The following is a 15,987-nucleotide window of genomic DNA, read 5'->3' as shown; positions in this document are numbered from 1 at the left end:
TCAGGGCAGCCACAGGAGCCCAGCTCTGGGAAGCATCTCCATTTACACCGAGGAAGCATCTGCCTCAGATTCCTTTTACCTGGTGAAATCCGATCACTTCCAGATGCTGCATCAGCCCTGTCAGCAGCACGCTACAAGAAGGCACAGGCAAAGCCCTTCGTGTTAAGCCATGGGCATAAAGGATGTGCAAAAGTGGTTGTCTCCTTGTCTTTGAGGCAAGTTCAGGCTTTATCATAGTTTTTAGTACATAGTTTGGGATCCAGAAAATAAAGCTAGGAATTGCTATGCCAGTCAGCAACTCCAGCATTAAGTGATGCCCAGCTCCGGCCCACAAGCTGAGGGGCTGCTGAGGGCTGCACAGCCCCTCACAGAGGGCAACCAGGCTTCACTCCTTGTTTCTGGGCAGCCTGGGAAGGAAAATGCTTGTATGCTGTGGAGAATAAATTCAGGGCAGAGGAAGAGGTTCTTCCCTCCAGAGAAGATGTTTTCCCTTCACATTAATTCATCTGTCACTCCACCTCCCCCCACATCTGAGAAAGCAGAGCCCTGAAGCACCTGGGGTCCTTTTGAAGAGTCAAGCCTAGCAAAGCATGGATTATAGAGCTGCCCAACCCCACTTCTGCACAGAACACTGCACAGAACAAAGCCCTTAAAATGCTTCAGCCCCTGGGGTCTGGCAGGTGCCAGCAGAGCCCCCTAGTCTGGGACCCCAGAGCCACATCCATCCTCCTCAGCCTGTGGAGGGAGGAGGAATTTAGAGGGATTGGAGACAGGGAGGACTCCTCAGCAGTGACATGCAATGGACTTTTGGAATACAAGTCCTAGCTAGTAGAGGGCAGCTTTAGGCAGACCCAGATCAATGGACTCCAGGCAAGTGGGAAGCATCTGTGCTGCCAAAGCAGCTCCCACTGCAAGCATCTGTGCTGCCAAAGAGCTCAAGTTTATTCAGCTTGTGTCCAGATCCTGCTGCATCTATGGAGGGCTGGAATAGCAGGACAAAGCCTCTCAAGCAGCTTTTCAGAGCTGTTTCAGCCACTCTGAATCAAGCCTAGAAATTTCAGCACAAGCACTGAAACCCAGCTGGATAGGATGGTAACATCCCACTCTTTACAGGTTTGACTCCACTCAAGCAGTTAGCAGGAAGTCTCTGGCTGTGCTTTCACCTAGAAGAGGCACCCAGGAACTCTAACACAACTCCGCAGGGAGTAAATATAGAGGAAGATATTTTGCAACAACAGCTTATGGAGGGGGGAAAAAAATAGAAGCAATAGAAGCTTAGAGATACAAACCCAGAAGTGCAATTTATTGATAAGTTCCAAATGTAAGAAGATCCCACAACTTTGCTTCTCTTGACCTGGACATCCTGGCTCTACCAAGACTGCCTAGCTCAGAGCTGTGCAGTGCCTCATCTTCAGAAGTTGAAGTCTTGCTTCTCCACTGAGAAGTTGTATAGTCCATCTTGGTCAGTCCCAGGCTGGAGATCTGGATTTTCCTAGGAGGAAGTTGATAGCCTTTAGTTAATGGTTCTGCATCTTCATAGCAGGTTTTCGTACCAGTTTGCCTGAAGCTTTACAGCAGCTTACTGCTTTATTCTCATTTTAAAAGCCTCTTACAGCAGAGGAGCAGCTTCACTGACCAAGTCCTCCTGTTCTGTACAGCACACCCTGTCACTGTCCCTGTGGCTCATGTGCCAAAGTGAGCAAACCTATACACTCCAACACCCAGGGCAGGAGACAGGAGTAACTGGAGTAGCAGAATTTGAGTTTAGTCTGCTTCCAACAGCAGCCAGAGCTGCTTTGGAGAGGCGTTCCCCTGGCATCCAGCCCCTCAGGTAGGTGCTAGTGTGTAGAACAGCTTCCTCCACACCCTCTCACCAGGACACCCTGCAACCCTGGTGCTGGGCAAAAAAAAAGCTAACAGACATCTGCTCCCTGCTGCAGGGGGTTCAAATCTAGACTGAGCCTCAGCTCCAAGGTCTGCCAAACCACTAAGCCCCTTCCCTGGTGTTCCCCCCATCTGCAAGACTCTACAGCTAGATCCAAGGATGGCATCTGTGACAGTTCCAGAACTCTTGCAACCGCTAGCCGATGTCCTGTGCTCTTTTTCCACAAGTTTGTTAATGTGAGAAGGGTCAAGTAATCCAGAGGGAACCTGAGCACAGCTGAGTAGGAAGCTTCCATTCATAGCAACAAGCCAGCTTGGCTCTGAAGGAGGAAACTTCTCCACATTTGGTATTCATACCAGCAACTGCAGTAACCCCAGCTGATGCCAGTTTAAATTCCAGCAGCAAGATGCTATCAAGGCATCCATATCTGTTGCACAACTAATCAGCTGGCAACTGAAATCATAGCTTTTAGAAACCTTTACAAGTAAGGGGAGCAAGCTGAAAGAACTACCCTATTCGTGTAGGGATCTCTTCTAAGGCCCTAATTCAGCATCCTTAAAGGATGTTTCATTTCAGCGTGCAGTCACATTTTCAGATGAGAAACAGCAAGAGCTCACATACCTCACCAGAAAAGTATTTCTCTATGATATTCAGCGCAGCTCGGTAGACCATGTTGTTGTCATGGGTTTGCAAGGCTTCAATTTTCTCCAGACCATCAAGCTCCTCCACCAGCAGACACAGCCTCTCTGTCTCTCCCAGCTTCTCAGCTGCCTGTGACAACAGAGGCAAGTACAACCTCGTGTCAGCAACAGGTTCAAGGTGATCTCCCCTGTAAGGCCCTGAACCTAAGACTCGGGTGTCTGCAGCCCCTTGTATTTATGGCCCCTCCCTGCTTTGGGCTAAGCAGAGATCCTTGTGATACGATTACTGTGCAGCATGATTATGTTTATAAAGCAGACCCTGTTAGGATTATTGTACTGGGGTTTCACTGAGCAAGCAAGCGAGCTGAACCCTGCTCTGTTCCTGTGAAGACCCCAGGAGCACTCTGCTTCTCCTAGACCTTTACCTCAGTGCAGCTCAGGGATCAGCACATGTGTTCTCCTCGCCAAAACCCTTGGGAACTTAGGCCTTGTCAAGCCTGGACAACCCAAGAACAAGTTGGATCAAGTCCAACCCTGACTCCCACAAGACCACTGGCTGACAAAGAAGCTGTTCTAGCCACACTGTGTGAGCCTTCAGCTCACACCCTACTGCTTTTTTGGGGAGAAGGGATACAAGGAACAGTACCAGATCTTACCAGGAAGAGATTTGAAATTGTATCCAGGATGACCAGGATAGTTTTGCTGTCTTTAGCCAAAAGCAGGTTGAGCAGAGGCTTGAGGACCCCAGAGCGGACAAGCTCCACCACCTGCTCCACAGTGCCTCCGGTCGTGAAGTTGGCCACTGCCCACACAGCCTCCTTCTGAGCCTTGAAGTCCCCCTGGAAGAGCAGCACAGTGAAGGGCACTACCAGACTCCAGCATCCTTCTTAGAGCAGGGTGAGGGGCCAGGAGAGGAGAGCCAGTCTGTGTCCGGTGTGGACAGGTCCCTAGCACTCGGAGAGCTCGGTGACCTTGCATAGCTGCCAAGAGCAGCTCCAAGCCATGCTGTTGTGCCACACACAGGTATACTGAGTGCCCAGGTTGTTCCAGAGATTGCTCAGGTGGCTCTTGAGCACACACTGAGTGCATCACAAACCAAGTGTCACGGACTGAAGCTTAACACTGCTTCTACAGCAGCTGGACAGGTAGCACTGCACCCTTACCTTATCGAGCAGCTGCACCAGCGGTGGCAACAACCCACAGGTGATGAGTTGCTGGATCTGCTGGCAAGGCCCCGCTGCAATGTTGCTGAGTGTCCACGCGGCTTCCTTCTGTATGGAAGACTTCGCATGTCGCAAGAGAAGGGGCAGGACAGCCAGGACACCAGCATCAATAGCTGCCTGGGTCTGCTCATCGGTCCCCGTGACAACATTCCCAATGGCACGGAGAGCTGGAGTCTAGACAAATAAGAGCAGATGAAGGAGATGAGAATCCTTATCTCAGGAAGACAACAAGCTCCATAAGTGCTCAATCCTTCAAACAAAGGAAACACCATGGCTGATTACTGTTACAGACCTACTGGCCTCCTATTTTGCTCTAAGCAGCTTTACAGTCTCTTATGAGTCCATAAGCCACTGCAAGCTGGAACAGAGCTTCGGCTTGACCAGTAACCAAGCAAGACTGTGGTCTGGGGAAACAGCCGACCACACTAGCCACAGACAGCAAGATGACATTCCTTCCTTTAAAGCAGGACATCAGAGGAGAGGGAGTCAAGACTGGAGATGGGCAATTTGCTTCCTACCATAATGATCAGCTCTGGGCTGCCCATGAGCTCCACCAGCCTTGGGAGAATCCCTGTGTCCACTACGATCTGGATGCGATCGTTGGAGCCATCGGTCAGATAGGAAACTGCCCAGCAGGAGTCAGCAATGATTTCCTTGTCCTCGTGCTCCATGAGGCAGGTGAGGACCGGCAGCACCTTCTTCACCGCATCCATGGGAGGGTAGGGGTTCTTGTTCCTACAGAGGTTCGACAGCGTCCACGTGATGTTCCTCAGGAACCCGACCTGGAACACAAGTGAGGTGTAAGGTCCTCCCTGGCCAACAGAGCCTCACTGGAGCAACAAGCACAGAGAGGGAGCACCCTGCTCCTGGGCCCTGCAGCTCAGAGATGTTATCGAGTAGCCAGAAGCATCCTTCTTAATAAGGGCTGAGGCTTGTTTGAAGCAGGGAGATGAAACAGGTGAGTAAGACCTTTCCCCTCCTCCCTCTCCAATATTAAGTTCCAATAACTTCAAGTCTGGTGGTGTGACCAGCTTCTATGACTAACAAAAGTGCCCAACAGCTTGTTTGCTGGGTCCCTGGGATGAATTACAAAGCATTCTTTGGATGAGATTAGGAACTTGTTATTTTAATATTAGCATTATTAAATATCAGCAGCTCATTGTTCTTGAGCAGGGCACCTCAAGGATCGAAGTTGCCCCATCCAGCTCATCTCAGGAAGGAGTCATTGCTGCTCTAGGGGAGCAGCGGAGCTACCTTCAGAGCATCACAGCTACCAGGGTGTGCATGGGGCTGGTGTTGTGCCCTGTTTCACAGAGCTCCCCCAGGAAGAGGGGAGGGTGAGTCAGGAACAGCAGCCAGAGAAGTCCTTTAAAGGGATTTTGCAATATAAACTCACAGAAGGCCTGGAGGGTGTTTTCTTAACACTACCCTGAGAGGCCGTAGGTATGCCTACAGAAAGCATACAGCTTCCACCACACCCAGGGGTGGGACACCTGGAGGCATCGGTACCGCTCTTAAAGCTGCTCTGTCCACCTCCTGCCTCCCCCGAGCAAGCAGCAGGGCAGGACCACTGCAGCAGGGCAGGAGAAGGCACGAAGCCAACAGCTCGGAGCTACCCAAGAAGCAGCAGCAGGAAGCTTGAAGGGCAAGTTCAACCCTTTCACATGCATATGCAAGTCTACCACACACCAGTGACATCTTAGCCTGAGCTTTCCCATCCAGCTCTGACCATCTCAAGCTAGGAATAAGTCACTACATCGACCTGGAGACCGCTTGGCATGGCCAGGTCTTCTATGTAGTTAGAGGAAGGAGCACTAGCAGTTCAGAGAAGGGTCTCGTTCAGCCATGTATTCATCTGGTTATTTGTAAGCCAGATCACAAATCACCATTCACCCATTGCCCAAGTGATTAAGAGCTGCTAAGTCGAGAAAATGAAGGTTATTTACTGGAGTTACAGGCGACACCAGAGCCAGCAAGGGAGGAATCACATTGCAATTGATAAGGGCATCTCTGTACAGAGGACCATCACCTGCGCAGAAAAGAGGGTTGTTTATTGCATCTGCACAAGTCACAAGACAGTGACATGCTGACATCAGGGAGCAGCCAGACCTGCTGCCAGAGGCCAGGGCTCATCACCAGCCCCACACCATTCAGTATTTCCAGGCAGGGAGGATTTCCTCAGCAGACTGAGCACCATCACAGCCAGCCAGACATCCCATTGTTCCCCCCCAACGATGACACCAGCAGGGGACACCATCCCAGCAGGATGGACACTTGCACCTGGCTTCAGCCAAAATCCTCCTGCAGAGCCAATACAGTCCCAAAGGCTTGAGCCCCACGTGAAGGGACGGAGGGGTTTCAATAGCATCAGCAGCCTGGAGACAGAGCCAGGAGGAGACAAGGCCATCCTGAGGAACCCCAGCTCCAACTGGGAACCCCTGCTTACCTGCGATGTTGCCCAGCGCCCACACAGACTGCTCGCTGATGTGCATGTGCGGGGAGGAGAGCAGGGCAATGAAGGCCGGGATGGCACCTGCCTCCACCACCGCCCTGGTGTGCTCAGAAGTGCCGGATGCGATGTTGGTCAGCGCCCAGGCGGCCTCAAACTGCAGCGGAGCGCTGTCGGCGCGGGTGAGGAACTCCACCAGCCTGGGGATGATGCCCAGCTCGATGATCTGGTTGAGAGGGGGGTCCTTCTGCCTGGACAGCATTCTCCTGCAAGACAAGGCACAGCCTACTGTGAGCAGACCAAGCCCTTCTTGGGTAGAAGGCACCATCAGGATGTTGACCTACCCCAAAACAGCCAGAGAAAGTGTTCTCAGCCAGATCTGCTCCCCAGCCTGGCTCACTCTGCAGCCACAACGCTGGCACAGGGTAATGCAGAGGTGGGAATCCATGGCTTAGAGCTGCCTCACCGCCTCCACTGGGTATCTCCCCATGGTGCAAGCCCAGGGCGCTGCCAGGCTGGGTGTGAGCAGGCAGGAAGCCAGCTCCGTGCTGCAGAACAGCCTGGGGAGCCAGGCAGGACTCGTCCCTTTAGGAAGGGTCTGCTCTGGCCAGCCTCCAGCTGACACCTTGGGAGCAAGGCTTTTCATCTGCTCCCTGGGGGCAGAGGCTGCAATTGCTTGGGGACCATGCTGTCACCAGTGCATGGGCAGACAGCACTGATCTGGCACCCTGAGCAGCTGATGTAGCCCCCCAGAGCCTTGGGAAAGATCCCTCCACCACTTGGGCACAGACAGCACCTCATGATCCCCCACCCATGAGGGACAGCCCTGCTCAGCTGCCTCCCCTTGTGGAGCCAGCCCTCCTGACCAAGCCTTTGGGTTCTCCCCAGTGATCTCAGCAGCTCCTGGAGACAGCACAGCCCCTGCCCCAGCACAGGGGCTCCAGGAGGCATGACCAGGCCCTGGGCTGGCTCCAACCACACCACACAGGTCCCTGTCTGCCACAGGCACTACCCAGGGCTGGGATGGAGCCCAGCCAGGCACCCAGGGCACTATGCAGTGCTTCAGCCATCAGCTGCAGGGTTACCAGGCTCCTTCCCCATGCACTTTGTCATGTCTCCAGAGCTCTTCTGACAGGAAGAAATGCCTGCAGCACCCACCGCAGCCAGCCCGGTCCCTCCCGGTCAGGCAGCATACCTGGCAGCCTGCGTAGCCTGCAGCTGGAGCTCAGGGTTGTTCCCGTTCACAGCTTTGACTATTTCCTCCAAGGACAGCTGAATAATCTGTGTCATGGGGAATGAATCAGAGTCAGACAGCAAGACAAGGCTCCCTCCAGTTTAATCTCTGCAGTCAATCAGCCGTCTAGACCCAAGTCAGTCACCACTCCATATCTAAGTGGTGTCTACCCTTTATGCAACGCAGTTTCGAGATGATGCAGAGGAAGAGAATCCACAAAAACCTTCGAGGCAACTAATCCTTGTAATCAAGCACTGGAAGAGTCACTGACACTGTTTTGGCCCTACGAGCAGTAATTACCATCACCAGCTCCCAGAGCTGGGGCTCCAGCCAGTTCTACCTGCCATTGAGGGAAGCTGCACAGCACATTTCCATGCAAAATAACCCAGAAAAGGGCTAAGCCACCTGTAAAGCACTCCCCAGTGCTGGGCATGGGGATCAGCAAGGGCACTGGCTGTTTAACCCAGGTCCCTTGAGCCAGACCTGGGGATGGCCCAAAAACTGAACTACCAGTGAGAACCAATGTCCTGCAGCACCAATCCTGTCTGGGTGCAGAGCACCCAGCACTCACCACATTTTTGTCTTCTCCTGGAGTGGGGCTTTTCTCCATCGAGACGATGGAAATACTCCTGCGCTTCAGGATCTGCTCATCCTTCTTGGCCTTCCGCAGCTCGATGTTCACCTCCACCCTCTGCCTCCGCAGGGCCTGCAGGAGGAGAGGACTCCACCATATCAGTGCCCACACCACCAGATTCAGGTCCAGCTCCACAACCCCAAGACTCCTTCATGAGGAGCAGAGGCAGCTCCTGCTCTCAGGCAGCTCCTCGCCATGGCCTGAAGGCTCACACAGGAGCAGGAAACATCTCACTCGGTGCCTCCCAAGGAGGCTGGCTGAACCAGCAACCAGAGGCTGATTTTAAAGTAAGATTTGCTGGAAGGCAAACCCTCATCTCCTGCACTGTCTTAAAGCAAGCCAACAGACCCCATAGCAGGGATAGCCAGGAGCTGGGCAGGGCCATCCTCATCATCCCCATCACAGCCACCCACCCAAGCTTGAGTCCTCCTTGCCACCACACCACCCTGCCAGCTCTCACCCAGCTCCACACCACATCCCTACACTCCCTGACACCCCACAGGGATGGATTTGGGGGTGATTGCTGTTCAGAAGCCTTCTCATCAGCTCCTGCTGACACCAGAGCCCCGGCTGGCTCTGCCTAGGCCAGGAGGAGATGCCCCAGGTCCGTACTTACGGCTGCATCCTTGCCTCTGTTCTTGAACTTCCTCATCCGCTCACTGGGCTCATTCACGACTGGCATCTTGGTGAGGCTTGAGAGCAGCCAGATGAAAGCTTCCACGTGCTTTTGGGGTGCAGGAGAGCAGAGTCAGGTCACAGCAACACCCACCTCCATCTGCAGAGGGTCTGGGACCCCCCACCCCTAGGGCACATTCACCTCCCCAGCAAGGGAAACATTGAGTTCCCCCGCCCTAAGCAGAGCTCGGTGAGATCCTCACACACCACAGCTGAGCCTCTGAACTAAACACAGGCACAAACCACCACTTAACACCAGGCTGGGAAAATTACAACTCCTGTAACCCCGCAGGAAGCAGGGCACCCCATTTCTCATGGGTATGGCAGCACCACCTTCCTCCAGCTCTGGATCACACACAGAGCCCAAGCCTGGCAGGGCCAGCAGGGACACCTGAACAGCATCAGCTCAAGGCCCCACATCCACCCCTACCCCCTCACCCCACAGCCCAGGGGGGTTCCTGCACCAGAGACCCCCTCAGTGGTGTAGAGGTATGGGGTCACACACAGGACACGGGGTGACCAAGTGCAGCCAAGCAAGTAAATCCTCCTTCAGAGCCAGCTGCTGGGTTTGCTGGGTGAGAGGAATTAAGTGGGACAGGCAGAGTTATTTCTGACCCTATTAGGGTAAGAAATGCGCAGGCATACACACAGGTAAGACCAGGACCAGACCCCCTGACAGTTTTTAAGTCAGAAAAAAAAAAACAGCTTCTACTCAAGAGAAACTGTGGTGCTTTGAGAGCAGCCAAATACCACCAAGGGCCTCCTAAAGTCAGGCCATGCATTGACCCCTCAGGGCCTGACTGCCTCCAGCTGGAGCAAATTCCCCTTCCCCCAGGCATACAATAAGCCCCTGCAGCTCGGAGCAGCCCCCAGGAGCCCCCTGCTTTCACCTTTCTGAATTAAAGGCTTTTTTGTGGCCCCCTCTCCCCCTTCTCCAAGCCCCCAGGCCCAGGGGGGCACCAGCAGCTGCTGCCAGCACCACACAGCCTTAACCCCTGTGCTACAGCCTCAGGGGCTGCTTGAGCCTCCCTGCCTCCATCTCACCTTCAAGAAGCCACAGTAACACCCCAAAAGGCCTCTTCATTCTGGGGGCCTCCCTCAAGCCCACCTCAGCAGGTGGAGGAGGAGACACAGTGTAACCCCAAGCAGCCCCAAAGCATAGCACCTTGCACAAGGGAAACCCCCTTCCCCCCCCCCCCCCCAAAAAAAAAAAACACACACACAGAGGGCAGAAAGCTGCCCCTAAACCCCCTAGAGAAGAAGCTACTCACCCTTCAACCCTCTCTCTTGCCCCCTCACCCTCATCAGCCTCTTTTATTGCCCCCGTGGGGCCGCATCCTGCCCTGCTCTGCCCCACCATTGGCTCTGCCCGGGGCAGCCTCCTCGTTAGCTCCAGCTGCTGCTTGGAGAGGCAATCTGGGGGCACCTGGAGGAGCAGCCTTCTCTCCTGAGCTGCCCTCCTGCCCCAGCCGCCCCACTCACACCCCAGCACCTCCTCCATACACGTATACATCACGTAGTTGGTGCTGTTTGGGTGAGCAGCCTGGGGGTGCCTCTTTTTAGACCGGGCTGTGGCAGGAGGCAGCACGGAGACACCCAGCAGGGACCTATGGTCTGCACAAATCCTTTAGATTTCAGCCAGGGCTGCTGGGCAGCTCTTCTCGTGCCCCGTTACGTGTCTGTCTGTCTGTCCATCCCCAGCAGCTTCAGCCAGGAGCTGATTTCCACCCGCAGCGCCCTGGCACCAGGTACACAAGGATGGTGGGGCTGCTGGCACAGCTCGTCCTGCCCAGGACTGCAGCACCAAATAACCGCTCGCAGCAGGGCTTGGTGTGGCACTTGGGCAGCTCTGGGGACTCTGAAGAGTCTCTGGGGACTCACCTTGGCTTTGCCAGCCCTCCAAAACATCACCCTTTTTGGCAAAGCCCCGTAAAACCCACATGGGCAGGGGCACGGTGGGGAGCGTGGCCTGGAATGAACAGAGAGGTTGGGGCAGGACAAAGAGCAGCTTTTGCCAAATGGGGGGAAAGCAGCTATTAAAATATGTCACTAAAGCCACATTTTAAATGACAGGACGCAGCGCTGGGGTCTGCACCCTCTGCCTCCAGCCCCCAGGAGTGCAGTGAGCCCTCCGACCCTGCTGCCCGTGTGGCACCGTGGCTGTTTCAACGTAAATTATGAGAGCTACAGCAAAAAAACTCCACTGTGTGGCTATTTCCAGCACGGAAACACCCACGGAAATGCCCTGTGCAGCACCTGGGCTGCTCCAAATCGTGGATTCAAGGCTCCCTTTCAGGGCAAAGGATGCAGGTTGTGCAAAGCTTTGCACAGAAGGTGCGTGGGGAGGGGGCTTCACAGACCTCCAATAAACCTGCTGCTCGTGGGCACTAAGAGCTGGTTGTGCCGATCCTAGCTGCCTTATTTTTAAGTTTCAAGTGCCACTGGTTGCATTATCTCGTTTTCTTGGCTGCTCGAGACAGGAAAATTACATTTCAATTGCTTTTTAATTCAACTTAATCTGGTGCAAAAGTTAGTGTGGGCCCTCTAATTTTGTTTTCTGAGTGGTTTGTTTCGGCTAATTCCTCATCAGCCAGCGCTAAGTCAAAACAGGCCTGGTTCGAGCCGAAATAGATGAGTCCTTGCAACCTTTCCAAGCAGTTTAATTAAATTGGCTCAAAATCACGCCCCAGGAGGAGCAGGGGCAGCCTCTCGCACCGGCCAGCCCCGAGCTGGGGGCAGAGCAGCTGCTCCGCTGCCTTCCGAGCTTTCCAGGTGCTGCAGGACCTGCCCATGCAGCCGGGCTGGGAGAAGCCTGCAGTTACCCCAGCTGCTCTTTCCCTTTCTGCCCTTTCCATCCCTTTTCATCCCCCCTTCCACCTGCCAGGCGCAATCGGAGCCGTCCTGCTCAGCGCCCTGTCACTGCCAGCGCAGGGAGAGAAAGGATGGGGAGAGAAAAACGAACTGATCTCCGTCCCCTCCTCCCCAGCCTTCTCCTCCATCCTTGATGGCACCAGAGGTGGCACGGCCGAGCGCTCGGTCCCCAGGCAGGCTCAGGCGAGCGGGGCTGCTTTCAACCTGTGCTGAGGACACGGGCAGATCGATATTTGCCCACGGGGAAAGGGGAGAGCCGCTGGAGGAAAAAGCGTTTCGGTTTTCAGCATAATAAGAGGGTATCAGAGCTAATGGAGAGGAAAGGAGATAAAACCCTAAATCTACATGACAGTGTCCCCTGAGCTCAGCCTTGTGTGCTCAAGCTGAAAATTCACATGGTGACAGGTATGGGAAGCCGTGGTTCCAGCTTGGGAGTTTGCTTTGTGGCTGCTCCCTCCCAGCCTGTGCCCAGCACCCCCAGCACAGCACCACTGGCTGGCTGGACACTGACTGGTGCCAGGGCCGAAAACACCAGTTTTAATCCCAGAGATAAACACACTGTTTTTACCTCTTTTTATTTTTCTCTTTCCTTTTCCTTTTCCTTTTTGTTCTGTGTTTGTGTCTCTCTAAAAAGCCTATCCCCACTGCACGTGGTGGAAGGACCTGGCCAGCATCGAAGCCCACACGTGGCAGCTCTGCAGCGGGGTGAGAAGAGGCAGACCCAGCCCCGGCTCCATCGCCCGAAGCTGTGCAGCTGCAGGCACAATTTGGGACAATCCTTCCTGAGAGGAAACCCTCACCTGGCAGAGGAAGGGAACGGGCAGGAATCCCTGCCAACGCCCTGCACACCCACTCTCCGACGGCGTATTTTCTCAGTTGGCTCTCATGTAGTCCATTAAATTAACATCGGCAAATTAATTTTCCTTATTAGTTACAGTACAACCGAGGCAACATCCGCATGGGCTGCCCGGACCAGCTGCAGCAGCCGCGTTCACACGGGGTGATGGCTGCCCAGACCTCTTCTCCTCCTGCCCTGCCAAACCCACGCACAGCACCCCCAGGGCGATGCCGAAGAGGGGACGGAGCCTGGAAATTCCTCCTTTTGGGGCTGGGAAGCGTCCTCCCCGCACAGCAGCCTGCCCCGATCCCTGCCGGGGGTTCGGACGTCCCGCAGCCAGTGACGTCCCCGCCGCCAGCCCGTGGGGCTCGTTGTGGTCCCGTTGTTCGTGCAGCAGCCGCGGGTCGGGGTCGAGGTCAGAGCCGCATTGTGCTGGGCACCAAGCACGCACATAATAAGTGACAGCCCCTGTCCGTTACAGTCTGTCTAATCAGGGCGTGCAGAAAGAAGGTGGGAGAAGGGATTTATTGTTATCCCTGTCTTACTGCTGAGCCAGCGGCAAAGCCGAGCACAGCAGCTGGATTTCCCGAGGCTCAGGGTGCAGCTTGTCGTTCCTCCCAATTTAACGTAGCTGCCCCAAAACAGCCGTCCTGCTTTTCTCCCCTTCCCCTGCTGCGTTCCCCCCTCCTCTGCAGCCGGGGGATGCGCCAGGTCCGACAGCTCACTCGGAGGGGAAGCAGCCCACAAAAAGAAAGAAAGGGAGATGATTTTCCATCAGTTCGGTTGAGACAAATCCTGCTGTGGCTACGTGGTGGTTGGCACCCGCAGAGAAGGAGGAAAGGTGTCGCAGAGGGTGGGTGGGAGCTCTAGGAGCTCTCGATTCTAGGACTTCATATTTGGTTGAGCAAAGACAGTGCTCATGTCTAACGCTTCCACGAGGTTACACAAACCATGAAACGTGTCCCTTTGTGCCGTGCTTTTCAAGGCAAAGGGATCTTCAGCGCCGTTTCCCTGCCAAGAGCAGGATCACTCACTCAGAAAGGCAGAGCTGGAAAGCCCCACTGATACCGTACAAAAGGGATCTGCACTTCCTGATAAAGAGACTCGGCAGGGCTGTGAGTTCCCTGGGAATTAGGGACAAGGGAATTGCGGTGCTGGATGAGAGCTTGCGAACACCAGTTTGGAGCCTCTGGGTTGTGAAGTGGCTAAAGCATGAAGGGTAACACCAAGAATTATCCCATCCGCCGGGCACCACCGGTCGGTGGGAGCTCCCGACAAGCTCATGGAGCCCCAGCAAGGAGAGAAACAGCAGAGAGCAAGTTGTGGGAGGCCTTTAAAGCCTGCCAAGTGCAGCTGTTAACGTCCATTAGGCAGGCAGCGTAAGCGGATGCCTCCAAAAACTAGCACAGCCCTGGAGGGCCTGTAACTCCACACCAGGCTGAACATTAAGGAACTAATTTTAACTTCTAAGCAGCATCCTTTCTGCCAGCCACGGAGGGATTAGAGTAACAGTTTTTGAAATTATTTAAAAATAACATCAGACTTAATCATAGCTACTTATTAAACCCATTATCCTCTGTCAGTTATGGGACAGTGATTTACTCAGCTGCGGAAACTATAATCACTTATGGCCAAAAATCTCACAGTTTTTTTTTTTTATTTTTTAATGGGGGCCCAGTAGTGATGATTCCTTTAGCCCCTGGATCTGTAACTCAAGGAACTGAAACAAACAAACAAAAAAACAGTGGCTGATTCGGGGATGAGGCACAACGGGGTGCTGGAGAAACCTTGGATGTACTGAAAAAACCTGCGTGACCTCGCTCGGTGGCACCCAGCAGAGGAAAGGCTGAGGCAGTCCTAAAGGAGTATTGTACATTGTAATCATGTTGGGTGGAAAAGCCCCATGGAAATATCAGAAGACCCGCATAAATCATGGGGTGTCCAGCCTCTGGATGCCTCTTTTCTGCCATGGAGCCGACGTGGGACTTGTTAGAGGAGCTGAGATCCCCCAGCAGCTGCCAGATGTGGGCTCCCCTTGCTCAGTCTCTGGTCATTACAGCCGAGGACAGCATTCCCCCAGAAATCGGTGTCTTTGTTCAAAATGTGTATTTAGGGGCCTTTGTTTGAAAGCCCTGCTTAGGAAATGCTAAAAAGAAGATCCAGGTTGTGTATTCTACCGGACCCTTAGGAGCCGAAGGTATTTTTGCTGTGCCTGGGGGTGATATTCATTCGTCTCTGTTCCAACTGCTTCACATCTCAACACAGACTGCTTGGTAATGAGCTTTTAGGGCTCCCCATCACTGCATCCTTTTGTGCTGTCTCCTTTCTGCCCCTGCCCTTCTCTGCCCCCCGGGATGTGGGCAGGATGCTGAGCCTGCCGCAGGACCCAGGCCGGCCTGTTTGCGGGGACTAGGAGGGTAAAAATGTGTGCTCACAGGGAGCTGCGATCTCCCCTGGTTTGGTTAGAGACCAGCCACGTCCCTGAGCAGCCAGAGTCCCTCCAGCCCTCGTAGGAATACACTGATCCCCCCCAGCAAGGAACGGACAACAGCTGAGAATGAGGACACAGCTTTCCTTACACAATCAGCATCATCTTCTGAATGATTAATAAACACACAAACGTCTTGCAGTCTTCTGGGCCAGATCTTTGTGTAACCCTGTGATCTTTCAGCGGGGCTTTCTGGCCCCAGTGCCATTCCTCCCCTAAGCACTGGAGATGGGTTTGCAGCTGCTACCTAAACACAGCCTCGAAAGGCAGCCTCTGAAAGGGAGTTCCCTGTTATTCCAAGGCTTGCCACTACAGAGCGAAGGCTGAAGCTGTGCAGTGAGCCATCACAAGTGGTTTTGTACAGCCTGCTCCTCTCCCAGCCCTCCGTACACCTACAGCCTCCAGCTTTGGAACTGGTAGTGCCCTTACTGGGAGTGATCTGGGTCGTTGTTTAGCCTGGGAACCCCGACATGCCTCAGGGTGAGAGACCAAAACCTTTCTTCTGCATGGGTTGTGTTGTAGGGACGGATTTGCCCCTTTATCTGAAGGCCATTTTCCAATCTCAGACCTGGTTATGCTCCTGGTCCCTTCAGGCGGGAAAGCTGAACTTTTAGGCTCACTTTAAGATGAAAAAATTGGTGTCAGAGCAAGAAGCTGAGCCCGTGTGGCAGGCAAACATCCTGCCTAGCCGACAGCTCCCTCCCCATGATCTGCTGCCTGCTGTGCTGTGCTGTCCGGACCCAGCAAGCAGAACGGCTCCTTCCTTTTCTAAGAGATCCTCCAGAAGGCTCCCTCCCAGGTAATAGCGTGGCTCTAAGGGGATGTGGCTGGAGCTGCAGTCCATTCCAGGGATTCATGCAGCATGGTGCTGTGTTGGAGAACTGCAGCCAGGGATGAGATGCAGGACGCGGCTTGTGCTACGAAAATCGCAGCATTGCATTAAACTCAGCCACAGGCGTCCGAGTTACTCAGGAAGCGATTTGGCTGAGGTCTAGCCGGTGCTGATCTGCCCACGGGCTGAGTGAGCTCGTGTCTATTAAATGTCTGAC

General features: G+C 54.0%; 1 protein-coding gene and 1 long non-coding RNA gene across 2 annotated transcripts; both read right to left on the bottom strand.

The window, feature by feature from the left end:
- Positions 1–1,282: 1,282 nt before the first annotated feature.
- On the bottom strand, positions 1,283–8,790 carry KPNA7 (karyopherin subunit alpha 7). Its single transcript, XM_035340038.1, has 10 exons — positions 8,683–8,790; positions 8,004–8,138; positions 7,394–7,479; positions 6,196–6,464; positions 5,696–5,778; positions 4,268–4,531; positions 3,690–3,923; positions 3,183–3,365; positions 2,507–2,656; positions 1,283–1,492 (listed from the first exon to the last, which is right to left on the bottom strand). The coding sequence occupies exons 1-10, from the start codon at positions 8,746–8,748 to the stop codon at positions 1,412–1,414; spliced, it is 1,551 nt and encodes a 516-aa protein (XP_035195929.1). The 5' UTR covers positions 8,749–8,790; the 3' UTR covers positions 1,283–1,411.
- Positions 8,791–10,303: 1,513 nt separating this feature from the next.
- Positions 10,304–12,216, bottom strand: LOC118174399. Its single transcript, XR_004754644.1, has 2 exons — positions 10,546–12,216; positions 10,304–10,388 (listed from the first exon to the last, which is right to left on the bottom strand). It is a non-coding gene; the product is annotated as an uncharacterized LOC118174399 (long non-coding RNA).
- Positions 12,217–15,987: the final 3,771 nt, after the last annotated feature.

Source organism: Oxyura jamaicensis, chromosome 14 (assembly GCF_011077185.1).
Source record: "Oxyura jamaicensis isolate SHBP4307 breed ruddy duck chromosome 14, BPBGC_Ojam_1.0, whole genome shotgun sequence".
Lineage (NCBI taxonomy): Eukaryota > Metazoa > Chordata > Aves > Anseriformes > Anatidae > Oxyura > Oxyura jamaicensis.
The sequence above is the reverse complement of the archived record's forward strand: the minus strand, read 5'-3'. Positions and strand labels throughout refer to the sequence as shown.

Coding starts and splice junctions, on each gene's coding strand:
- KPNA7 (XM_035340038.1), bottom strand. CDS start 8,748: ATGCCAGTCGTGAATGAGCCCAGTGAGCGGATGAGGAAGTTCAAGAAC. Junction 7,480..8,003: donor CAGGAGAAGACAAAAATGTG/GTGAGTGCTGGG, acceptor CCCATGACACAG/ATTATTCAGCTGTCCTTGGA. Junction 2,657..3,182: donor CAATTTCAAATCTCTTCCTG/GTAAGATCTGGT, acceptor CTGTTGTCACAG/GCAGCTGAGAAGCTGGGAGA.